The sequence below is a fragment of the Seriola lalandi genome, unplaced genomic scaffold (assembly GCF_002814215.2).
Source record: "Seriola lalandi dorsalis isolate HSWRI2012SDOR001 ecotype SW California unplaced genomic scaffold, Sedor1 jcf7180002054954, whole genome shotgun sequence".
NCBI lineage: Eukaryota > Metazoa > Chordata > Actinopteri > Carangiformes > Carangidae > Seriola > Seriola lalandi.
The window spans coordinates 971,955-998,443 of record NW_019525505.1 but is presented as its reverse complement, the minus strand read 5'-3'; the positions used below and the strand labels follow the sequence as shown (position 1 = coordinate 998,443).

Below are 26,489 nucleotides of genomic sequence, written 5' to 3'. Positions count from 1 at the left end.
TTTCCCACATTAGCTACTTCGACTAAAGTTTATATTTAACTAAGCGCTGGGATTTGACCCTAATGGTTTGCCGTTGATTTGCTGCCTCACCAACTACATACAGCAACTGTTTGGCATTTTTGACATCATTGTACTGCATGTTGGTTTTCTGCTATTTTATCCTTATTTTTATTCCTAATTTTAATCTTATTCTTGGTCTTGGAAGACAGGATGTAAATATAAGAGAGGATACCTGGTTTTATAACACTGATGTGTGAAAGAGGACACCCCTGAGGCAACGAGCGGTACTACACCCCAGCTGAGGCAAACTTTGATGAAAGGATCTCACACATGAAAACACATGAGTCTATACGTGTTAACTTCTTACCTACTGTGGACATGTGGTTAAAGGATCAATGCAGCGTTTTAATAGTATAAAATCTTGCATAAGCCTTGCAGTAAGAAACATATTAGTATTTTCACACTATACACATGCAGATCACATATTTTAAATATTTACAACAGTGAAAAAAAGGATGATTAAGAGTGGCCAATACTGAGATATGTGCTATGTCAGATTCCTCTCTCCACCCTGTTGTGTTCGTTATGTTTCAGTGCCATTATCATCAATATTGCTTAATATTTAATTGTAGATCCTGTGACAATATACTTGTCATTAGCCAATCTAACCTACTTATCAACCTGATATTTCTATCACACCGTCAGTTCTGGAAGCCTTTACTGTTGCCTTATAGTATATATATATCCAATACATATACATATATATGTATATATGCGTATATCTGATTACGTCAAGAAGTCCCTGCGTGAGTAAAAGCACTGCCCTATAAAACAGCCATAGAAAATCAATAATTCAATGGCATGGAAGTAGGGTATCATAATGCTTAAAGACTCAGTCCAAACCACATTTTCCTGAATAATAAGGGAGCTAGTCATTTTTTTGCAGATCACTATATTGTATTTACAATAGCTGCTACTTGTTTTTTTTACCCATTTAAATCACAATGTGAATTTTTTTTTTCTTGCTTCAAAATTAGTTAAAATTTGTGCTTTTCTTTTAGCCCCCCCTCAGAGGTATAGGTCGTAAATCTCTCAGACTTCCCAGGTTGACATCAATTCAGTTACAGCATGAGGTAGCCACACCGCTAATGGCTGTCGATAGGCAACAATAGCAGTGACATCTAAATGGCATCCTTGGGACACTGGAGCCATGTTATGATGAAAACCCCCCATGTTTGGTATATGGTATGTCAGTGGGTGAAGCATGTGACTGATGTTGCCGTGGATACTGCTCTGCTTCCCCAAAGGTGCAAAAGTGCTGTACTCTTTTAAGTGTGTGTGTGTGTGTGTGGTGGGGGCCTCGATGTAAGTATCACAGAGTGTTTGGCCCTGTGGAGGAGAGGACATGCTTTCTGCGGCAGAGTGAGATGTCTTGCTCTCGTTCTGTGAGATGTCTTTGGTGTAAATCGGCTTCCTGTGACCTGAATTAGCCCACAGGCTCCTTCCACAGCAACGAAGGGGAGCTAATTAGTCCAGAGCAGTCGTTAGGACTGTGGGAGCTGAATCTAATCAACTCCGTCATGCTTCTCTTTAAATACATTTGAACTCGTGCCACTGCTTCCACTCTCCCATCTGTGTTTCTGTGGTCCATCACTTAGATCTTTTCTTTCTTTATTTTCCTACAAAATGTTTTTATTGTTGATGAGCCACTGCTGATTTACCCAGATTTCAGCAATTCCTTGAAAAATAAAACTTAAACAAAAAAAAAAAAAGAGCAGATTTTCTCCAAGGATGTCATTTAGAAGCTACTCGACTACATCTGTACCACATCCAGTCTCACGCACAGATGCTTAAGAGCAGTGGTTCCAGTACAATTTTGATAAAAGAAATGTTATTATATAAATAAAAACTGAAAATATAAATAATGTTTTTAAATATTTTAAAACAAAATGATCTTCAAAAACATAAAAAATGTTTACTCCTTTCTTTGTTTGTTCCTCATACTAAGGCCTATCAGTGTGATAAGCCAGTAACAGGAACTTTTACGTTTGTTGCCGGACCACATCATGTACTTGTTTTCTATTTAAAAGATTATATCCAGTATCAAAATGTACAGCTGGTTAGCAACAAGGTGAATCGACAGGTGATCTCTCCCCTGTCAAATAAATAAATAAATAAATAAATAAAGCTTTCAGTTCATTAGTTCAATCCTGAATGTTAAATCGTTATCATTAAAATAAAAAGTGCTCTGAGAACATATTATTTGGCCTGGGGAACCGCTGCTTTGGAGCTCTGCAGTAAACAGATATTTAGTATGAACTATTAGTTATTGAGATTTAAATGCCCCTTAAATCAATAAGAAGTGTAACCTGGTCACAGAGCAGCTGAATACATTTAAACTGAAGTGGTTGTAAACACAAGTCCGTCCTGTGCTACACACACACTACATACTGTTACTGCTACAGTCAGTAGTAGCCTCAGTGTCACTTAATTGTACGGTGGGTTTGGATTCATAGAGCACCAGCAGTAAACGTGAGGTGAGTTATTTATATTATTCGGGGTTTGTGTCCTCCTCTTTTTCATTTTCTATTTTTCATGGGCTGAGTGGACTGATGTCTCCATGCAGTTGCACTGAATGTCTAACATAGTTGGTTGCTGTGTTACGAAACACACACTCGTACACCTCTCATTATCACTTATTCGTTGCGTTCAGGGGCTGCAGGCTGAGGCTGTGTTGTTGTCGCAGATTGATCCAACTGCGTCTTTCCAGTCACTTCATTTTGGCAAAACAATGGGGCCACAATAATCAGAGCTCCGTGAGATGGATGGGGGTGGGGGATGGGGCTTTAAATCATGCAAGTCATTCATCTGTTCCCCCCCCGAATGGTACCCTTATCCATCTCTGTCGTCGTCTTTCATCACTGCTCCTCACTCTCTGCGGTGTCAGTGAATCAGTCCATCTGCAAAAAGACCAAGAATCCAATTATGTTCTAGAGGGCTGTTCCAGAAGTCCTAAAAGTGTTGCACAGTCTTCTATCCAATCTTGTTTTGCTCTGACAGGGACAAAAAAAACAAACAGATGAGGTCGTTTCTACAGTTCGCTGTGTTTCTCGTAGGTGTTTTCTGACAGAGATGTGTTTTTATTTTTAGATTATGTCTTAAAATGTGGCAGATTTGACCCACGATTTCTAATAGAAAGGAAAAACACCAGCAGCACTCACACAGCACAGGAGTGGTGATATGCAATCCAGTTGAGCTTGTTTTGAGTTTGCAGGTTTTTCAGAAGGAGGTGTTTCTCATGAGCGAGTGCTGAGACAAGCACTTGTGTCTGAGTGGAGGAGACACTTTCTGACATGCTTAATAATAGAGTCTGTGTGCGGGTGGGATGAGATGCAATCACGGCGGTGTTTGTCTGACGCTGTGAGAGCAGACCAAAGTGCTGTCAGAGGCAACACGTTGAGATTCGCTCTTTGCTGCTGTTGTTAGTGGCCTCGGTTTGATTCCTCGCAGTGAGCTGACTCCACCTGTCGAACTGTCAAACTGCTGTAATTGTTTGATGACCTTTCTACAGGAGCTAAAAATCATTTCATCCCATTTAGGTGTTTAGTGCTAAGAGTGTTTCACCCTTGTCACATCATCATAACTTTGTTTTGAGCCTGTGCTTCTTTAGCCCGTTGAAGCTCGCATGCAGGCAGTCTACTCTAACGTGAGCGTTGTCCTGTAGACCTGAACTATTATATCTACTTTAATGTTTAATTTAAATGCATGCATTTTCCCTATGGATGCAAAATTGCATTGTTCTTGTTTTGATAAGAGTTTAGGTTTACTTTTTGCATCTCATTTTTCAGTGCATAGTGCAATCGATTTTGCTTTGTGCATTATGTGCAATTGCCTTTTTTATTATTTTCTCCTGGGCTACACTGATATCCGAATCCAAGCGTGAATATTTTGTCTCAGGTGTTGTTTCAAACGCAGTGATGGAGGACTGGGTGGTGTTTGATAAGATAAGGTTCAGAAAGATGAAGAAGAGAAGAGATGAGCTAAAAAAGAATCCACCCTGGTGTTTCCTCTCAGGTGCTCTGTGCTGATTCCTCTTTCTGCTCAGCTTCTCCATTCTCAGCCCCTCCCTCCATCTGGGCTGGATCTGACCCAACGGTGCCCCTGGAGGCCGTTCCCGGCGACGCGGCGCCATGCAGGCTGCCATCGGGGGTCGTAGCTGCAAGTGAGCGAGGATTGGAGGCGGGGCTGGCGCTCATGGCGGAGTCAGGGGTCCGACTGGCGCTGAGATCAGGGACGACGGTGGCCTCCAGGCTGTCTGAGTTAGCTGCCTCGGTCACGGCTGTAGGGGACACGGCGTTCAGGAGGGGTTTGTGGGAGGCGTAGGTCATCACAGCTTCAGTGTCGCTGTCTAGAGGGAGACCAGAGGTGGTGAACTCCACTCCAGAGTCGCTCATCTCCAGAAAGTTGTCTGACGTAAGAGCCTGGTAGCGGCCGGGTTTGGACACCTCAAGGCCCTGTGGAGAGAGAGGAAGAAGGAGGGTTGGGAGAGGAGAGAGGAAGGGAGGAGAAGGTCAGGAGATGAAAAGCAAGAGGAATATGAAGTTAGGAAAGGAGAGGACACAAAGCGAGATAGACAGAGAAAAAGAGGAGAGTAAAGTAAAACAAAAGGGGAGCAGAACGAAGGAGGTGGGGGAAGGTGAAAAATAAGAGGCACAAAAAAAAGAGAAGGATGAGACAAGTACACAGTGGATTCCCCCAACAGAGAGGAGGAAGGGGAAGAACGGAGGGAAAAGAAGTGGTAAAAAAATTGAGGTCAGTGAAAAAGCAACATGAATAATTTATGCTGCTTCTAGGACCATATTTATAGATTTACCTTCACTACATGCTCCTTGTTACACAGAGACAACAGAAATGTTCAGCACAGAAATGAACGAGCCACAGAAGGAAAACCAGTCAGATTCACAGTGAAGGTGTTACACTGTAAAATGTAGGTTATGGAAGAGAGGCTACACCTGCCTTCCTGCATTAAATATGGAGATAATGTTTCATTATTTACACAGAATGGATAAAATAACAGGATGAAACCTTATAAGGTCATATCACAGAGCATGTAGCTTCTCTGCTAACTGTTGTTTATACAGCATTTCAAAGACTATATTTCAACATGTTGTTTGCATTGCTTCATAATGAAATATAGCAATTAAAACCTGCTAAAACAATTGTTATAGGTATAGAAATGTAGGATTGCAAGTGTTTCCATTTTTCTCTTTTATAGCAGGATCATCCCCCAGGCCCTCAAAGAACACTGTCTCTGTATAGAAAATAACACTACTAATAAATTATAATGTATAAAGAAATACATAAAATATATAAAACATACAACATTCAAATACATATAAATGTTAATTTGTAATATCAAATATAATTAAATAGAAAAGTCATAAAAGAGGAACATTATATAAAAAAAACCTAAAGAAAAAATAAAGGAAAAATCTTATTAGAAGAAATAAATAAATAAATGAATAAGTAAAAGAAATTTATGTCAGGGAGGGAGAAAAGGTTTTTTATATAACCTAGAAGTCTAGATACTGTTGGACATTTGAATCAACAAAGCTGTTAAAGTAACTGCAGTGTCCTCTGATCTTCCAAGTTAAAAGTTCACGTGATATCTGCAGAACAATCAAACAACTCTAAGAACTCCTCTGACTCTTCTGACCTTGACCACTTCACTTTCTTTATTCCTCTCTCTTTCAGTTTCACAGACTTTAATCTGCTCCACTGCTCAGTGCACTGTGTAAGGTTGATTGCCTTTTAATTACACTTGGCACTGAGGTGATATTATATAGAAGGTAGTTCCTGCCAAGCAATCTCAAGTACAAAGATGGTAAATGATCTCTCTGTTCTTGAATCAGTTTCTTTATTGATATACGACTTTGTCCTGACAGTTCACAGGTGTGTTTTTAATTAAGTTTTTGGACGTCACTCAGCTGCAGCTCATTCCCATAATCGAAATTAAGACTTTATTGGCAGATATTATTGCCTCTATCTACATGTCTTATCAATAGACACTCACCTAAGAACCTGCTGTTGAAACACTTGTTATGTTGACCCATTAGCCTGGTTTCCACTCCAGGACTAAATAGTCTAAAGCTGAGTGTAGCAGCAGATTCAGGTGATAATTCTCAGTATTTCATCACTACGAATTAACTCTTTCACATCACGCCTAAGAAAACACAGATTATAATTTCTTTAAAGACCCCTCTGGTGAAAATCAAGTGTTTAACCTTGTTAAGGTCCATATGATGTTTTTATATAATACAAGACATATGATGAGTGAAATAATCATCAACACCATGAATGAGTGTTTCCACCTTGAACTGCAGTGAACCAGTGACAGTCTCATAAACACAGATTCAGATAGCCAGGGTTTCATACATCACAAACCTAAGGAACCAATCCTGTCAACTTGTGGAGACAGGAGGCGGGGCTAAATAAACCTGAAACCTTGTCAGTACAGAGAGAGAGAGTTAGCATTAGCACAACCACTAAAACTGTGTCAGCCACTGCCAGTTACAAGCTAACAAACAACGTTAAGATGCTAACTACGCTAACAGTTCTGATCCGTCTGCTAGTCTCTGGTTCTGGTCTCAGACTCCTCATCTGAGTCTGGGTCTGACTGAGGCTCAAACATGTGGCTGAGTCTCTCTGATGTTTCCTCCTCTAACCATATTGATGCTCTCTGCTCTTTCACCTGTCCACCTGGAGCAAGCAGGTGGTGGGCGGGGCTCAAGGCCTGATCCAGATTTCTCAAACAGGAAGTAAGAGGAGATGAACTACAGACCCAGTTTTTATGTGTGAAAACCATGTTCAACTAAATATTTTATAGTTGAAAACATGTAACTTTTAAAGAAAACTTCAAGATTTTTCTGCATTTCAGAATTTGTCTGCAAAACAGAAGTGACTTGTGTTTTTAATGACATGCTTGTAACTGTATATGAGTGTATTTTAATGTATTACTGTTACAGCAGCATCTTTTTGACTCTGCCTTGGTTCCACCACTGACCTTGATGGTGACCTCTGTGCTCTCGGAGGGTTTATCACACACAGACTGCGTCAGAGACTCCTCAGTGAACCTGGTGTACGCCTCATGGACCACCTGCAGAGACAGACACAGACACACACACACAGACACACACACACATATGCAGGAGGTGTGTCAAAATGGGGCCACAACAGTGTAACATCACAGCAGCTGCGTTTTGCAAACGACTAGTCTTCAAAAATACACACACACACACACACTATGCTTGAGAGGACATGAACACACACATACACACACACACATACACACAAGGCACAGAAAGCTCTTAAATACACATATAAGAACTGAACAGGAACTTTGTATGGCGTGACTGAAAGACAAACTTTTGTATTTGTCTTTATGCTGAGGCTGAGAGGAAACAGCCCCGGGGGGGGGGGGGCTGTAATCTTTAAAATGTGTCGCATGCTTTGAATTGCAAAATGAGAGGAGGTGAAAGATGGATGGAGGTGGTATGAAGAATAAAAGCAGGAGAGGTAAAAAGAGGAAACACCAAGATGGATATGATGTAGGAAAGGCGGAGCAAGTTGGAGGAAAAACTGAGACAGGTTTGAGAGAATGAGGGTAAGACATGAGGTGAGGGAGCAGGAGGAGAGATGGGATTTAAGAACAAGAAGGAACTGGTAAATATTTTAGTGGTGCCCGAGTCATGCACTAAAACTACATTGTATATCACAGGCTGTTTATTATGTGTTACCAGATATTTCATTTATAAAATCATTTATTTAGGAAATTTAAAGTTTATGTTGAAATCCATAAAACACAAGCAAAACCTTCCAGAAACATTTCACAATTTTTTTCTCTTATCTTTAACATTCACTCTTATTCAACAAGACGGATTTTCATTTACCTTGCTGTCGTACTTCCAGTTATCAGTTTTCTGAATATCTTTTATCTTTTTGTGTGACTGGATATGTATTACATATCTAGCACATTTAAAGTGTTCAAACTTATTATTATTATTATTATTGTTATTATTATTATTATTATTATTATTATTATTATTATTATTATTATTATTATTATTATTATTATAGGTATTTTACATGGAAAATGACCTGAACCATTATCTGAATGGTTGCCAATTCATTTTCTGTCAACTGATTAAACCATTCATTGACTCATTTCATCTCTATTTGTATGGACTGTTGGGTAGTCTGATTTATAACAAAGCTTTATGGTTTCTTATTTTCTACATGTGAAAATCTTAATTTGTAAAAGCTGTTGGATAAAAATACAATGTTCAGTGTGAGCTGCCAACATTAAAGAGAAGCGGTGTCATAGTCAAGTAAATGCCAACAACTTGTGTCTTGGGAGCTCTACTGTGCATTATCTTTTGCTGAGTGAAAGAAGTGGGAGGAAGAGAGGGTGGCGAGATAAGTATGAGCAACAAGACAGACAAGTGAGAAAAAAAAGTGAGACACAGGAGATTTAAAGTGAAAGAATGAGAAGAAAAGAGAAAAAGTGAGGCAGGTGATAAAAATATAGAGAGCAGAGAGGCGAGGCGACCAACGGAGAGGAAGATGGATTGAAGGAAATGAACAGAGAGGTAGAGAGACATGAAGATCAAAAGGGGGACTCTGGAGAGAGAGTGAGAGAGAGAGAAGGAGAGGGAGTCAGGTGGAGAGAGATGCGACTGATCTAAGTTTCATGGCGGTCTCTCGGGTTAAGTCCCGGTGCGTCGCTGACATCCTCTCACACGTGTTCGTCTGTTCTCAGATCTACGAGGAAATCCATAACGTGTCAGAGTGACCGACTTCAAGGGCAACTGCTGTCATCTCAACCTCCGCTGTCAGCACACAAACACACACACACACACACACACACACACAAAGCTCAGACACGCACACACACACACACACACCCACAAGAATTTAAATGTACATATTAAGCATTAGCAGACACGTACATTATACTGCTGTATGAGCATTTACACAAACATGAGGATACACAAACACACTCAGATAAGACTGCACACAGACACATACAGTGAGTGGGAGATATAACGACCTGCTGCTTTAACATTTATTCTATAGTGATCGGTAAAATGACATAACAGTGTGACTAATCTTCCTGTATTTTTACTGGTAAATGAAATAACTACTGTTTTTTATGATCACTGGTTACCAAGTTAGCGTTTACTAGTCATGTCTCACTTTTAATAGTTGCCTCTTTAAGAAGCATGAATATTTATGTACAGAAGCGTGTAGCCCTGAGGCCCCGGCCGGCATTCATACACAGTCCAGTCATAAACCAGGTTTGTACCAAGTCCGCTTGAAAAAAAAGTCTCTAATTTCCACTGTTGCGGTCCAGCCAAAAATATAAAAAAAAAGAAAAAAAGAAAAAAAAAATCCAAATATGTAATTAAAAAAGTTGAGTGTCTCTTATCAGTGTTGGTCAAGCAAGTCTCAAGTCCTCTCCTCTGCCAGCAGGTCAATGTTTTCAATGAAATATCTCAACATCTACACAATGGACTGAGCACGACCAGTTATGAGGGAATGTCTGCAGTAACTATAAAATTAGATTCAGGTATGTTTTTGCTGATTCCTAAACTTTTCATCTAAATTCCAAATTGTACTTCCAATCCAATATTTTGTTTTATGATAAAAGTATTGAAATTTTCAGGTGTAATATTTGGGGATAAATGTAAAAACAGCACGCCATGGTGAGAGTAACACAATGTCATGTCACAGGTTTATCTATTTCTTTAGCATCACTTAAAAACGAGAATACAAACAGCATTTAACACAGAAACTAGACAAACACACACACACATACAAAAAAACACACACGTCCTGGGCAAGTAGCTGATTATGCAGAAATAATTCTTATAGTGAAGAATAAATCTATTGGTAGTTGTAAATAAAAGCTGCTCATACAGGTTAATCACTACTGCCCTTAACACAGACACCACACACAAAGCACAAAGACCCACATCAGATATTTACCTTGTAATTCACCCACACAGTAAAACAACACTGAGGTAAGAAATATGTGCATGTGTGTGCCGCTTGTCTAGCTGAATGTTAAACACAGCAGTGAAGCTACGGCGTTCTCAGTTATCATAAGCACAGTGTTTATGAGTAACTGGAGAGCTCGGTCCAGGCTGTTAATCAGCAGTGAAGGAGAGAACAGGAGGAAAGAAAGAGTTACAGAGGGAGAGAGAGTGGAGAAAATGAGCGGCACGAATATTCCACTAATGTTGAGAAGAAAGACTCTTTCAAATATATTTACCCGGCTGGTTTTACACACACACCAACACTGAGTAGATAGAAACCATCTCAACAGGTCATTTAGTCGCTTTGCTGAAGTTTAAAATCTCGTTTTCTCAAAGCAAGTGAAAAGCCCTGACCTCCTCTCTCTTAATGGGATGTAGTCAAGCAGAAGCAGCTGAGATTTTCACTTGTTTTCAAAAAAATACTGGATTAAATGACTTGTTCAAATGGACTTTTTTTTTTTCAGTTTGCACCCCGACCTGGGTCAAATCTGAGTCCTGAATCCTTGAGGACAGTTCTCACACTTGATCGAACAAAAACAGGTTTTACAATCAAGCACTGGCACATAAATGACCTCTTATTGCCTTCACCTGAGCTGTAACACTGGTGTTGATCTTTAGGGGAGACTGGGGACGGTTGCAACAAGTCTTGTTTCTCCGATCAGAAACATGCTAGAGCGATGACACTCACTGCACATGCTCAGTTAGACCCTCCTCCCACCAGTACGACATCAGGCATATTCAACACCTTCTGCTGCATTTATTGAAAACTAGAATCACCTCCTGGTGGGTGTCTGCCTCCTCCACTCAAACTAGTTATAGATTACATCCCTGTTTATCAGAGTCAAAGAAAATATGAACCATTTGTGTGAAATTTTGTCATAAAGTAATGGCTAAAAAGTGTTTTGTGAGGTCACTGTGACCTTGACCTTTGACCACTTAAATCTAATCACTTCATTCTTGAGTCCAAGTGAATATTTGTGCTAAATTTGACAAAGTTCCATCAAGGCGTTACTGAGAAAAGCAAAAGTTAGTTAGTAAAAATTTAAATTTTTATATGTTGCGTTAAGATGTTAAGAATTAAGATGCAACCGTCCCTTGAGTTGGGGTCAGTTGCATCTTAACTCTTCCATTCAAACAAATATTGTGAATGACATGTCAAATGTAATCATCTTTAAATGGGATGGGTAGTTAGCAGATGGATGTAAGTTTAATATATAAAAGTTTGGTTAGTGTCTGAGTAACACAAAAAGTGTTGCAACCTTCTCAGTTTCTCCTACATCGAAACACCCCCCCCCCCCCAAATACAAAAGCAAACAAGGACATTTCCCAAAATACTGTGTCCATTGTTTTTTGCATGTTTGAGGTAATAAAGGGAATATACTGCCAATCCTTGAAAACAACATATGATTTTAGCCTGATTTTCCTGAAGATTTCAATATAACATGGAAATAAACCTTTGTCCTCAGTTGTTTTTATGTGGAATTAGTGACGTTTTTGTAATTACAAAATACTTAAATTGAGTATTTATAGTTCTGCCACCTAATATTAACAGATTGTATAATCTTGTACATATCTTGTATACATAGAGGAATACTGTAGCTCAGCTCAGTCACATGGATACTGAAGAGTCTGTGACGATCACAGAGACAGTTTGTCCCAAGTCGTGGTGCCAGATTCACTTCAAGTAATTCATTGATTTTTGTTGTCAAATTAGGTCTCTGATCAACTTGTGCTTGTTCATTAAGATCGATAGCAGTTTCTCCCCAGATTCACTCAGTGTGCCGGTGCTCAATATCTTTAATGGCTTTGTATATTAATACTGAGCACACATCATCAATAATCTTGTCAGATAACAGCAAAGTTGATCAAGGAACTCATTTGCCACAGAAGCAGCACATTTCTCTAGACACCGATATGAAGGAGGGAAGAGCAGGAAAAAATAGGAAGAGGAAGAAGCCAGAACACAATTCTCTCACCAAGAAGAGGCTCCGTTTGAGGCTCCTTAAAGTGAGAGGGAGAAAACGCAACGCACAGGCAACAGCGTTAGCTGGGCCACCAATCAGAGACATCCAGCTGTGAGTATTAAAGGCCTTGTCTCCACAGCAGCATTTTGAATTCACTCAGCAGTTTGTAACTGAACCAAGATGCACCATAAAAACATCAGAAACATTTATCAGATGCCTCATTCCTCAGGTTCTTAAATATGAAATGAAACATAAAATAAATAGAAACATACAGACATTAACACATGACCCTGAAGAAGGTAGGTAATTATATACCTACATACAGAACATATATACTGTAGATGCTTTTATTTTGTGTTTCTTCCTGTTCAGACTCGGTATTAACATCCATCTTGAGTGATCTGATTACAAGTGGTGAGCTCTAAGTTCAGGTGCGAACGCACCCAAGACGCATTGAGGACACTTTTGAGTTCCGATCAGTCAGACCACATTCGGAGGTGGTCTGGGCCACATGTTGACACATTCTTTTAGCAGTGTGAGTGAAAATGCCTCCTGGACCACACTGAAGGACCAACTACTCAGCTGACGTCCTCTGTCACAGTCTGATAAGTCCCAACACAGCTTCATAATGAACAGAAACTATTTGACTGTTTCAAATGAACAAAACTTTATATCATTGTAAGAGATGTGTGCAGCGCATTGATTCTCCATCTCGACAGTGCCTGACTCCGCCCCTACCTCTCGGCTAATCCAAAAATGGTCAAAGAGGAGGGGCGCGTGTGGAGCAGGGACATTGGTGCATGACGGTTTGGCAAGCTCACCCACATGTCACTCAAAGAGGCCACGCCCTCAATTCTCTAAACTTAATAAAATGTAAACAGGTGAGTTATATAAACAGGTGTCATGAAGGAGGAAATTAGTTCTAGAGACCAAAACTGTTTTGTACCAGGCTGTAAACATGTTTCATTCTGCTGTAAATTTGGACATTTTAACATGGGGGTCTATGGGGATTCACTGTGGGAGCCAGACTCTAGTGGTCATTAGAGGAACTGCAGGTTTTTGGTTCTTCAGTGTTGATGTTTCATTTTTCAGCCTCTAAAGTTGATGCTTGGTCAGTTCACAAGTGCTTTAAAATGCGTTTTTATTGACCACTTGAAATCGGATATCACTCTCCACTTTATATGCAAATAAACAAGTATGCGTTGTTGTTTTTAGCCAATCAGACAGATGGGTGAGAGAGAGAGACAGAGAGAGATAGAGAGACAGAGAGAGAGGCACGGAGGGGTTAAATTAATCAGTGCACTACAATGAAATCATCTAAAACAGTAAAATATTTCCGGTTCATTATACACTTTGTTGGGACTAATCAGACTGTGACAGAGGACGTCAGTGGAGTAGTTGGTCCTTCAGTGTGGTCCAGGACGCATTCACATTCATACTGCTAAAAGAATGTGGCTTCATGTGGTCCAGACCACCTCTGAATGTGGTCTGAGTGATCAGAACTCAAACTTAGAGCTGACCACTGGTGATCAGATCACCTGAGACGGATGTTAATACCAGGTCTGAACAGGTCTGAACTGGGTCTATGGTACAAATCCAACTAGTTCATGTCTTTGCTGTGTAATTCCAGTGTGTGTCTTTAATATGATATCTATATCTAAATTAGAATTTAGGATGACACAGTGAATCAACTGCAACACACAGTGACAGGGAAAAAGAGAGAACAGAGATAAACATAAGTAACATCAATGTGACATCACAGACAAATACAAAATATTCATCAGTCTACATAAACTGTAGAGATAGAAAACACCATTTCTCTAAGATAAGTGAAATGTATGATATGACACAGCTGGATTTTATCAGGGTCAGATACAGTCAGGCTGATTCTGATTAATAGAATCTGAAACATTTAAATCTCCATCTCCGAACGACTCATCTCTCTGTTTACAGTGAGAGACTCATCTGTCTGCAGTGGGTTTCTAATTGGTTCATAAATTCAATCAGTTTAAAAGATCGTTTAGTGAAGATGCTGGTTGGGGAAGATGATGCTACCTGTCAGCTCAGCTCTTTCTAATGATGCATTGAAGTAGTCAATCATCAGTTAGGGAAAACAATGCTCTCATATTTGACTAAAATCCTATGAAGAATATTTAGCTTGTTTACATCAGTTTCAAATTATAGATGTCTAAAATAACCACTGATACATATTTTTAATTACATCAAAATGCTAAATTAACTTTTTGATTGGATGAGACAGATTGATTTTTAATTCTAACAGGTTTTTTTTTTTTTATGAAACTCTCACTTCATTCTTGAATTGAACCACCATCCCTTGGAAGAGCAATCAATTCCTGAGCCTGGTGTTTGCTATGTGTGAGTCATCTGTTTGTAATGGCTTTTTAATTGGTCCATAAATTCAGTTGGTTAACAAATGCCAAACTGGGGATGCTTGATGGATGGTTGTGTTGACAGAAGGGTTAACTGTCACCTCCACTAAATCATCCAATCAGTCAGTTAAAGAGCCGGTATTGAGCAGGTGAGGAATTCAAAAAGCCAATTGGAAAACAATCAATGTTTTTTTATTAAGTTCCTGTCCACCAACACAGCCCCGCGAGAACCCTCATAACCCATTCATAATTGAAGGGTTTCATTCAAAAGTGACATTTTAAGTCTGAGTAATGACAGAACCTCGACAGGCTCAAATATATGGAGTCATAGGAGTGCCATAAAAATAATGAATCTGTAAAAGAATGAGAAAATAATGTGAAAATATATATTTCTCTTTATATTTCCACATTTTAAAATTTACTTAGTTATTCCATTTTTTATTCCTCTTTATATTTCCATATTTATTTTCTTTTTTCTTTTTATTTTTCATTCTTTTATAGTTTTATTCTTTTTTATGGCACTCCTATGACTCCATGCCAACGGCATTTAACACAAAATGACAGTTGACACATAGTGCTGCTAAACTAAGTTACAGGGTGCTTTATTTTCTAGAAAAAAAGTCAGTGGTAAAAAAATTACTAAATTATTTAACAAAAATTGAAAAAAGCATTGTCATTTATTGACTAATCATCAAGCGCAAAAATATTTTGGTGGCAAAATCCTTTAATTGTTTGCAGGAGCACCGCCTGCTGCAGGGATGAGAATGTAACTTGCGCTTCATTAAAAACAACAAATGTGGCATTTTAGACACTAAAAATGTTCAGCTCATTGACAGCAGGTCTGGTGCAGCAGATAACTGCAATAATATTTCAAATGTGGATACAGGCAGTATGTTTCTCCCTCTGGGACCATTATTTTGAAAAATCCCATTAGGCACTTTTCAAAATTTCAAGGTGGCCGTATTTTACCACAGAGTTTTACCCACAGGACAGATTTCAATGATTTTGCAATTTAATCCTATGTTTAAGACTATGAGGATGTCACAACTCCTAAATTTCCTTTATTTGTGCAATTTCTAACATGAAAAATTCTGCATAAAACACTATGTATTTGCAAACCATTTATTATAAATGATGTATCAACTTGTTTACTTGTCTTGACATTAGCTCGGTAGGCTAATTCACTAGCTTTTTGGTGAGTATAATTTTTTTTTGCGAGTAATATTTTTGGGGAATTATACTTTCATTTCATTTTTTATAGTGTACTAAATTTAATCTTCTAAATTGTTAAAATGTTTGATTTGAGAAAATATTGGATGAACTTATTGCAAAAATAGTATTTCCTTGACCAAAATGGTGACCATCTTGAATTTTCGAGTAGCTAACGTGTTTTACCAAAAGAGCAATACCCAAGGCGGATTTGTGCAAAGTTTGCATTTGTATTCACATTTGGAAGATTTCCCTGAAATATGCAGTTATCTGCTGTGCTATCCTAATAATGACAAGTTCACAAACAAGAAGTGACAGATATCCTGGAGTCGGTGGAGGAGAAAAAAAAAAAAGACCCACAGAGAAAATACAAGAAGTATCATGTTTGCCCTCATTCGTGTTGATGTCTAAAATCTGGCTGTAACCATGTGAGCTGGGTCCAACACAGTAGGGGAGGAAGTCGACCAGCTGACCATCCTGACTCCCACAGCAGGAGCAGAACCCTCCTCTAGCTTTTCTCAGCCAACACACAAACACAAACACAAACACAAACACAAACACAGACAGACAGACAGACAGACAGACAGACAGACACACACAGACACACACACACACACACACACACACACACACACACACACCTCTCTACCAATGACAAACACTAGCTTTTCCTACTAGCCCACCGCTCCACCAGAGTCAGGTCTTATTCCCAACAACGTCCCTCACTCACAGAGCGAAAATGCAGAGTGACGGTAAAAAGCATCAGGTGGGTGTTACCTGTCTGAAAGCTTCGCCATCTCCCTTCCCAGCCTGCTGAGCAATGAGCATCAGCTTCTTGTTCTTTTCGTTCCTCTTGTGCACCTTATAGATGCAGGACAGCAAACACACCAGCAGCATGAATGCGATCAGGCCCAGCATGGAGAGGACAGCCACTGTCAGGGGAGGCAGTTTATAGGCTGGAAAAGGACCAAGAGACAAACAAGCACAAGTCATAAGCCTTCTGTAACTGCTGAGGAGGACTTGCATTATGAATATACTGACTGTCTAACTCGCTCTCTTTTTAAAACTAAATCTTGTTTTAACTCTACAACCCCTACAGGTCCACATAACTGAACTGGTGTATAAACTGATAAAGAATGAAAATATAATAAACACAACTGTAACAACTTCATAGAAGAAACATTAATTACCACTTGCCTGGCAGGCTGTTTACAGGTCCTGTAAATATATTTGAATTAAGCAAAAAATAACGCAAAGAAGAAAAAAAGTGATGAACCTGGCGGAACGCACTTGTTGTTCAATTTCCAATTGTGACTGCGAAGTTAAAAGCATTGAACAACAAGTGCGTCCCAGCCAGGATCATCACCTTTTACTGTCCCCTGGAAACACTCCCGTTGTGTTGTATTTGCAGCTCATGTGGTGTCAAACTGATGAAGATGTTTTCTGAATTAGTTTGGTTTTGTTTTAAATGTGCGTCTGATCTGAGTCTGCTGACACTCACAATCTCATTTGTTTGCCTTTATGCTACTGGTGTAAACCCTTTGAATAAACACGATCTACACTTCATTACATAAGAAATCACAGTTTATGCTTGTTTGGTAGAAAACTGATAGTGTTTAGTTTGTTACCCTGTCAGCTCCTAGATTAGAAGTAATACATCGTCTTGATCATTTAAATGTGTCATCTCTCTTACCCTCCACCTCTATGTAGACATGAGCCACAGGAAACCCAGCCAGGTCTGTCAACTTGAAGACACCCGTGTCGGCCACGCGGACCTTCTTCATGATGAGCTCTGACCCCTCCACGGTCAGCCTGCCCTCCAGCTGAGGGTCTAGCGGCGTCACCAGAACCCCCTGGTCCAGGATGACCCGGTCATGATTGTCTGATTTGGGCCTGTAGACGATGTTGAGGTTGGACCGGTGCAGGTAGAGTTTCATCTTCAGGTTTCCTCCGTAGGAGAGGTGCATGAAGTTCTGGTGTTCTGTGGAGGAGGAATGCAAACACAAGTACAGAATATATGATGCTTTTATTATTGATTGATTGATTTATTGCTGAACAAACATGATAATCAGAAAGTGACATAAAATACATAGTGACAAAGAACAGTGACAGTTGATGTGAGATAAAATGAGGTTTAGTGGTCGAGGTTTAAATATGTTGAGTGTTTTTGTGGGTTGTGTGTGTGTGTGTGTGTGTGTGTGTGCGTGTGTGTGTGTGTGTGTGTGTGTGTGTGTAGTGGGATGTTCAAATGAGAGTCTATATAAAATATATAAATAAGTAAACAAACAACAACAATAATAATATATTAAAAATAAAATAAAATTAAATGTATTGATTTAATTCATTTTATTTTTTGCTGTCTTTGCCAAGCACATAGTTTTTGAAAAGTTTAAAAGATTTTTTCAAGTATATACACGGACAGTATCACAATAATAATCAATTACACAACAATAATAATAATAATAATAATAATAATAATAATAATAATAATAATAATAATAATAATAATAATATATCATAAGAATAATCATGATGATAATTGTTTAATTTATGTAGTGAAGATTGGGGAGGGGGGCCCCAGCCTGACCACCCAGTGCCACAATCAAGGGCCCATGCGACAGACAGTCGGGTGCATTTATACACATTTCCTGGGGTTTACCCTTTTGGAAGTCTGATTTCTCTGCCCGGCAAATGAGTGAACACTGAACAACTAACAGCTAATGATGCTAGCTGTTCACTACTAGCCATAACAGCATGAACAGCTGATTATAAGCACACACTCTGTAGATCTGATAACATGGAGCCCACGATGCACATCTTCATCGCTTGGAAAATACACTGTTAGTTTGTAGATTTACATGATACAAGTTTTAGCCATGATGGCTGGAGCAATAATTGTTCAGTTGGTCCAAGATTTTTGGTCCAGACTGAAATATTTCAACTAAAAAAATTATAATAGTAATAGTCACTATCTGAATCTTAAGGACTTTGGTTACCACCTGACCTCTAGTAACCCCAGCTGGATGGCAGTTATGGTTTTGAATTTAATTTATATTCATATTTAAGCCATATCTCCGTCTTCAGATATAATATTCTACTCTATAACCTTCATTAAAGTCGATGTATTCTTGATGTATTTTTATCTACATTCTGTGGCACCTTCTTGTCCCTGCCGGCAGGTTTAACCTCATTTTACATACATTAAATAAAGACTTATGACCTCTACTGAGATTAAGGCATTAAATATTTCTACATTCAAGAATGAGATAATGTAGACAGTGACTCTAGGCCTAGATGAAATTTTGCAATGGGAGGAACAAAAAAAAAACAAGCACTGCATTTTGATGACAAAGTAAAACAAGTAACACATACTCAAATGATATTGACTGATCAGTCATTGATCAGTCCGATCACTCCCTACCTCTGACATTCAGGCAGTTCCTCCTCCTGACTTTACCCTCACGGTCCAGCACTGTGAAGCTCCCCTCATCCGTCATCCTGACCGAGTGCAGCGTCACCCGTTTCTCCGACACACTGAGGCGTCCCACGTATTCTTCCGCCGTCAACCCCGTCTGATTGTACACCACCCTGGGCGGAGGCTCTGTAGTTTGCTGCATCTCCGTTTGATTGGCCTGAACCAGACTGGGCCTTGAGATGAGAACAGATGTTACCAAAACTAACACATCAGCAATCAGTGTAAATCCTGCTCAAACTAATCAATAATGTCACAGCAACTGTTTTCAACACCTGTTGTGACTTCACTGATTAGGGTGTGGACAGAGGTTTGACCCAACAGTTAAACCCAGATAGCAAAAGAAATCCGGCCCAAACATTAGCAAGCACCACCTTTTAAATATAGGTCAAAACAGCTAAATATTCTCTAATCAACATGAAAAACCCAAACACCGAAAAAGTCTATGCAAAATTGAGAAAGATGATTTCCACAACGGTATTTCAATTCCTGATTTCCATTTATAATCACATCAAGAAAAAACAGATAACAGTTTGTTTTGTTGTTTTCCGTTTTTTACTCTAAATGGTAAATTATTTTTGTTTTCCCATTTCAAAACAAAAATTTGTTGGCCGCCAAGTACACAGACCCATGTTGATTACAGGTTACTAAATCTTTTTTCTTTCTGTGGTGCTTTCACTGACCATACCTGAACTCCAGGGTGATGGGGCCATCAACTTGGTTCAAGTGGATGTAGTAGCTTTCTCCATACTTCACCACTTGCTCCACAGCGCAGTCTGATCAACAGGACAAGAGGAAATGAAGGTAAAATCAGGAACTTTATGAGTTGAAAATCATTGTGTGCAAATTAACTCTGTTGTTGAGAAGAGTATCAATGATGAGAGAGTCTTATCGTTGCTTGTACGATTCCTAAACTTTAAAATCGTCAGGAGCTATTTGTAAGTTTCGCTATTGCTACAAAGCTAACGTTACCATTAGAAGCTGTGTACTTACCAGTCTAGAAGAAATACTGCTCTCCGGAGCTGTCTCCAGTGGTAAAAAGCAACCCTCTTGTTTTGCTTCTATGTCTATCACTTCCTTTCTTCTACTGAAGTTAGCATGCTAACTAGCCAAAACCAGCCTGTCTTGTCACTTTCCGATAATGAGTCACTGAAGTGTCCAGTCTGAAGACGTAGCTGCTCAGAGGAAGTATTATAACCTCTTGTCTTGTAAACACAACAATGGCTGAAGCTCTTCCCAAGACTGGTAAGTAAACAACTGTCAATGCTAATGTTAGCTTTGTAGCGATAGCAAAACTTACACATAGCTTGTTTAACAGAATCTTCTGTTTTATCTATCTAGTTTAAACTCCGGTTTAAATCATGTCACAAATGACTAAATGTTTTTATGAAAATATTACACATTATTTTATTATTATTGTAGACCTATGTGTGTCCTAAATCTTCTGAATGCACCCTGTTTCCTGATGATTCTGTTGCTAGGTTAGCTAAGTAGTCTTCATAGTGTTGTTAAGGAATCAAGCTACCTACCACCATGTTACCATATTTGGCGGAGATGAAGCCACTCTTCATCTAACACCTCAAAAAAAAAAAAAAAAGTGATAATAAAGTAAGTTTGTTCCTTCCACTTTCCTCCTGCACGTAATCTTTATATGTTTATTTTCTGTTTGTTTCCAGAAAAGACACCAGAAGAGGCTTGCGTACAAGCTACTTCTTCCTGCTAAAACTATCACCTCAATCAACCTGGAAGTTTTCTCACTTCCTCTCACTCTTCCCTACCTCTGGAAAAGAGGACAGCTTACCCCTGACAATGAGGACGAGCTGCTTGTCGGCGTTGGGGTTGTTGCTGTTCTTGATTACATACACGCCTTCGTCCTCCTCCTGCACGTTCTCCAGCACCAGGTGACCCAGGGAGTTGAGGCGGCCTCGGGGGGACAACACTATCCCAGCTTGCATCAGAACCACCTCAGCGGAGTGATTGGTCCTGGGTTTAAACACGACCTCTCCGACGTTCCCCGACGGGACATCGATGTGAATGTCCTCCCCGAAGAACGCCGTCCTGCGTTCCTCTTTGACTGATACAAACAATCAAGATATTTTAATCACATGTGACAGATAGATAAGCTTCATTTTCTTAATTACAACATATTTCTCATGCACATAATCTGTTATCTCTTAGTCATGCATTGCAATCCAAACAAGCCTGTGATTTTACCTTTTAAGGTTGCTGACACAACTGTGAAAGAAAGAGAGAGGAGTTTATTTTAAACATCTTTTCTTAGTTCTTTGCTCATTTAAACTAAAATCTCTAAACAAGTCAGAGTTCCTTTGTTCAAAGTGAAAACCCACACAACTTAAAAAACGTTTGAAATGCAAATGTTCCACATAATGAAAGCTGAAAATAGACCAGATATAAATACAAATCTGACTCCTCATAAGAAAGCAAATAAGTGGACATTAAATAGATCACAAAATAATTGTCTTTCTTTTGTGCGGTTTCCACAGCATCTATGCTAATCATTTAACTTGAAACAAATTCAGTTTTCACAGGAAGTCTATTTCAGCCACTCATTTATCCAACCTGCTCCCAAGTGACTGATTATGTTTGTGCTTACCAGTGCAGAACAGGGCGCTGAGCACCACGGCGCTGATTACTTTCATCTTGAATAGTTGTTCTCTGGGAAAAAAAGAAACCCACACACAACTGTTAAAAAAGCTAATAAAAGCATAATTATGTTTCCAAAAGCTCAAATCAAGACTTTCTAAAAAGAGATATCAACCATAATTGTATCAAAATAGAATAATTATATTTTAAATAATATTTTTAGATTAACTTATTTAAGGTAAATGCATGTGGCAAATTTGGGCTCAGTTTAATTGAAAAAAAAACAAAAACTTGCCAACTTCAATCTGTGTCCTCTCTGTTCTGCACCACCTGCACAGCATTTCACAAATTAGCTCTTCAAATACCTGAGGGAGACACTGCCAGAACTCCCTGACAAGACGATTTATAAAGTAAAACACACTGTTTAGCCAGGTTTTATAAATAAAGTGTCCTCAAGGCAAAGGAGAGAGAGTCAAAGACATGACGCTGAGCTGAAGAGCAGCCGTGTCTCCTGTGGTGGGAGGGATCGATCACCCCCCCCCCACACACACACACACACTCACGACACATGACCACAAAACCATTAGGAGAAAAGAGAGGAAAGGAAGAAGAAAGAAAAGAGAACCAGCGGGGGAAGAGAGACGTCAGAGAGAGGAGGAGAGATTTCCATGGAGGAGTGTGTGGGCATCCCTCTGGGACTGTAAGATGGACAGGAACCAGCTGACATCATGAGACTCTGACCTTCTGCCACTACTGCACTGGATTAGACTGAGCAGTAGTAGCACAGATTTAATTAGATAGATAGACATCTTGAAGGAACAGGACAGCAACACAAACAACTACTTGCCATGAGAATGACATTTCTATGTAAATGTCATTAATTTATCTTTTCCAGACATCATTTTCCAAGTAGATTTTTCTTTGTTTTTCTCTGCCAGAAAACTTAAAGGACACCCTCTAATGTTTTTAAATACATCTTAATATAATATTCACATGTACTGTATCCTCCAGTATATTGTCAGTGCAGCGGAGGAAATCAGTTCGCAAACTTATGCCGGCACATTTGATATATACCCCCCCCACCCGACAAAATTTCACAAATCATGTTTTCAGGGGAGCTCCCTGTAGTTCGCACCTTGGAGGAAATTGGAATACATCACGGGAGTCACGTGTAACAAATCGGTGTGAGGTTTTGCATTCACAATAAATCTGTTTTCTATCAACACCAACAAGGCCTGCATTCATCCACAGCACGTCTCCACTGTCTCAACACTACACCTACACTTAGGGCACTTAGACAACAACGAGCTAGCCGCAGTGGTGCTAATGGGATGGCTGACATTACACACTTCAAAAAGCCTGTTCAGCGTTTTAAGGAGGAAAGAAATGCACCAAAAGTCGTGAGCTGAAGGAGCAACTGTGCAGTAATGAGTCGACTTACTGAACCTGAGAGATGAACATGAAGCCGTTCAATTTACTCAAATCAGATCAGTTCCTGGTTAAAGTGAGGCACATTACAGACTTCAGACTGAAAAGGTTATAAAAATGTAAAGCAGGCTTCAGAGTTCAGCACCATATGAGCTGCCTGTATCCAGAGCATTATTATGAAACAGAGTGAATCACTGCATCTTAAGACTCTGAAAGAGAGGACAATAAAAAATAAAAAAAAACTCTGAATTTCTGCCAGCTTCTTCAGATGGGGGATTAGAGTGGTATTAAAGAGAAGAAGAAAGCCCATCTTCTCTCCCTCTGCACATCAACAGACGCAAAGTCGCTTCAAAATGACGCCCTCAGCATTAAAGTGGACAGAAAAATCACTCGAGAGGCTCTTAGTCCTTCAGCAGATCACAGTAATCACAGCTTATTTTCTAATTGCTGCATGTGAGGCAGGTTTGACTCATTCTACAGAGACATTAGCTTATGGCATTTGTGAGATATAAATCACAGGTTTGATTCAGGAGCCATGTTGTTTTCAGGTTGTCTGTTCGTCTCATTCAAGTGGACACGATATCCCAGTAATGCTTTGATGGAACTTCTTCAAATTTGGCACAAATGTTCATTAGTATAGAATGATGAACTGATTCGATTTTGGTAGCTAAAGGTCAGAGTTCAGAGTCACAATGACCTCACAAAAATGTGATTTTGGCCTTGTGAAAGCGATATCTCAGTAACGCCTAGACCAAACCTCTTCAAATTTTGTAAAAAACCTTCACCTGGACTCAAGAACAAACTGAATAGATTTTGGTGGCTAAAGGTCAAAGGTCATGATTAGGGTGACCTCACAAAACATGATTCTGGCCTTGTGAACGCAATACCCCAAGAACTCCTGGAGGGAATCTCCTCACATTTGGCATAAACGTTCACTTGGACTCAAGGATGAACTGATTGGACTTTGGTGGTCAGAGGGCAAAGGTCAAAGTCACGGTGACCTCACAGAACTCTTTTTTGCCATTACTCAAGCCAATTATGACAAACTTTCACACAATTTGTTCATATTTTCTATGACTCTGGATAAACAGGGATGTAACCTGAAACTAGTCTGAGTGGAGGAGGCAGACAACCACCAGGAGGTGATTCTAGTTCATTTTATAAACATTGCAAATGCTACATCGGGGGGGGGGGGGGTTGCTGTGATTACAGGTGAAAATTACTGCTGCTCCTCCACTGGTCGTCCTGGATAAAAAGTGCCATCAAAAGCAGCCTGAGATTTAGATGTAGATGTTCCTTTGTCTGAGAGCATCATGTCCATTTTAGACGTCTGACTGTAAACGGGGGTTAGGTTTAAGGTTAAAACCCCTCCCCCGTCTCCTGTTATGACCAATTAGATCAATCGAATTGCACGAGGCGAAGCATTTCCTGGAGTGCGTGTGACACATCCAGCCGCCTCCTCGCAGTGAGAGGCGTGGAGGTTACATCTTTCAGGGTGATCTCATCAGTCCGACTGACGGATTTAAGAGCCCCCCCCCCTTCTCCCACACAAGCCACAAAGGTGGTCGGTAGAAACATGCCTCCATCCTCCTGTGGTTACAGTATTGTCTCTCTCATCTTTCTTGTTCTTCTCTTTCCCTCCTGTTGTCTTATTTCTATTCTCTCCTCAGTCCTGCTCTAATATGTCATCCACAGTAGTTCTGGTGGGTTCTCCTTTACTTTTTTACAATGTGCAGAGCTCTCTTTACCATTGCTGCTAACTGCTAATCTCATTAGCCTGAGGTTTGAAAGATGTGGATCCCCCTCTCTGAACCTGCAGACCTGTGCCCTACCTCCACTTTCCTCCTCTGCACCTCCTCCAGCACCAGTCCCCCTCTCTCCCTCTCTCTGCCTCCTCCTCACCCTGTATGCAGCTCCATAAAACCCCAGCAGGAACAGCTGCTGGTGCAACCAAGGGTGTGTCACGACCAGCATGAATGGGGGCTTTCCCATTTCACAAGGGATGTCCTGATGGAAGATGGAGGAAAATGGGAGTGAATGAAGAAGTCAGACACTCTAATACCAGAGTGTGCGGCTGGTGGAGTCTGTGCATAATGCAGTCCATCACATCCAGGAATGTTTTCTCTGTGTCTCTGCTGTTTAATTCTTTCACTGAGCTGCAGATTAATCAGATACCACCAGATTTCTATCACAAAACAAACATGTGATCTGATTCTTCTTCTCTTCAACCAGTCAGTTTGATCATTTGCCATAAGATATGAAGTGCTGCCATTTCTTACTCATTTCACTCCAATCCAACACTCTCTGTAAATGACTTCTGCATGTGACAAACACTTAGTCAGCTCCTCTAATATGTGCCAGTACATTGCGTAACCATCTCCACAAGGATGGACCAGAAAATACCCCCAATACAGGGGTATATCCCGCCCACAGGACATGATAATGCACCACAGGCTAAGCAATATTCAGAAAATCATCACTATAATAAAAACACTCACTAATCCAATTATTAGCAGTGTGTCTCCGGAAGAAAATATGAAAATTTTCAGAATTAACCCCAAAATTGGCAGAAAGCAGGAGGCCATTAATGCCTCATTAAATAATGTCTCATGGATTCCTGTGAAGAAACCGCGAAATTGCATTGTTTTTTCCCAGGAAATTCATGAAGTTTACACGCATAGAGACTGTTAATTGTTGTATTGTGCTGTGCAGATATCATCCAGTACACCTCCGCTGCGTTGCTGTTGGTTACACGCCCTGAATCTGCCTGAATCCCGCCGTGTGGCACCGCTCAACACAACCCAAGCAAATAGTCAAAAACTGCAAAATTTAACCCTCCGCCTCCCTGTTTGAACCAAAAACACACATTGCTGTCATGTAAAATTTGAACTGGATGATGGTAATTACCTTCCTCAAGCCTCGGAACCCGAAAATCTCCGGACTGGGAGGGGCTCAGTCAGGAAATGGATTCTGGAAATGCCCCTCTCTCTATTTTTCTTTCTTTATTTCACTGAATCTCGCCCCGACAAAATCAGACTTCAATGGGGGACAGATCGGGAACAGCTGAAGAGTTTCGGTTAATGTCGGGTTTGTGGACCATTTGAGATCGGCGGTGGTCGGATTCGGAGAGCTTCGGTAAAGATCGTCAATTCGGGCTTGGAGGCTCCAAGACAAGCAGCCGCTCTTCAGTTTAACCTCAGGCCACCAGTAAATATGCACGACTCCAGGTCCGATGTGCACGCATGTGGTCAAACTGATCGTAGTGTGAAGGGGGTGGGATTGGGGTAGGGGTAGGTTTGTGTGTGTGTGTGTGTGTGTGTGTGTG

At 40.0% G+C, this 26,489-nt stretch overlaps 1 protein-coding gene across 1 annotated transcript; it reads right to left on the bottom strand.

Moving 5' to 3' along the window:
* Positions 1 to 384: 384 nt before the first annotated feature.
* Positions 385 to 26,452, bottom strand: LOC111645598 (uncharacterized). The gene is made up of 10 exons (XM_023394847.2): positions 26,072 to 26,452; positions 21,747 to 21,808; positions 21,347 to 21,367; positions 20,934 to 21,206; positions 19,821 to 19,908; positions 19,082 to 19,308; positions 17,354 to 17,641; positions 16,438 to 16,616; positions 7,064 to 7,156; positions 385 to 4,514 (listed from the first exon to the last, which is right to left on the bottom strand). Exons 2-10 carry the CDS (start codon positions 21,790 to 21,792, stop codon positions 4,071 to 4,073), a joined length of 1,659 nt encoding a protein of 552 aa, XP_023250615.1. The 5' UTR covers positions 21,793 to 21,808; positions 26,072 to 26,452; the 3' UTR covers positions 385 to 4,070.
* Positions 26,453 to 26,489: the final 37 nt, after the last annotated feature.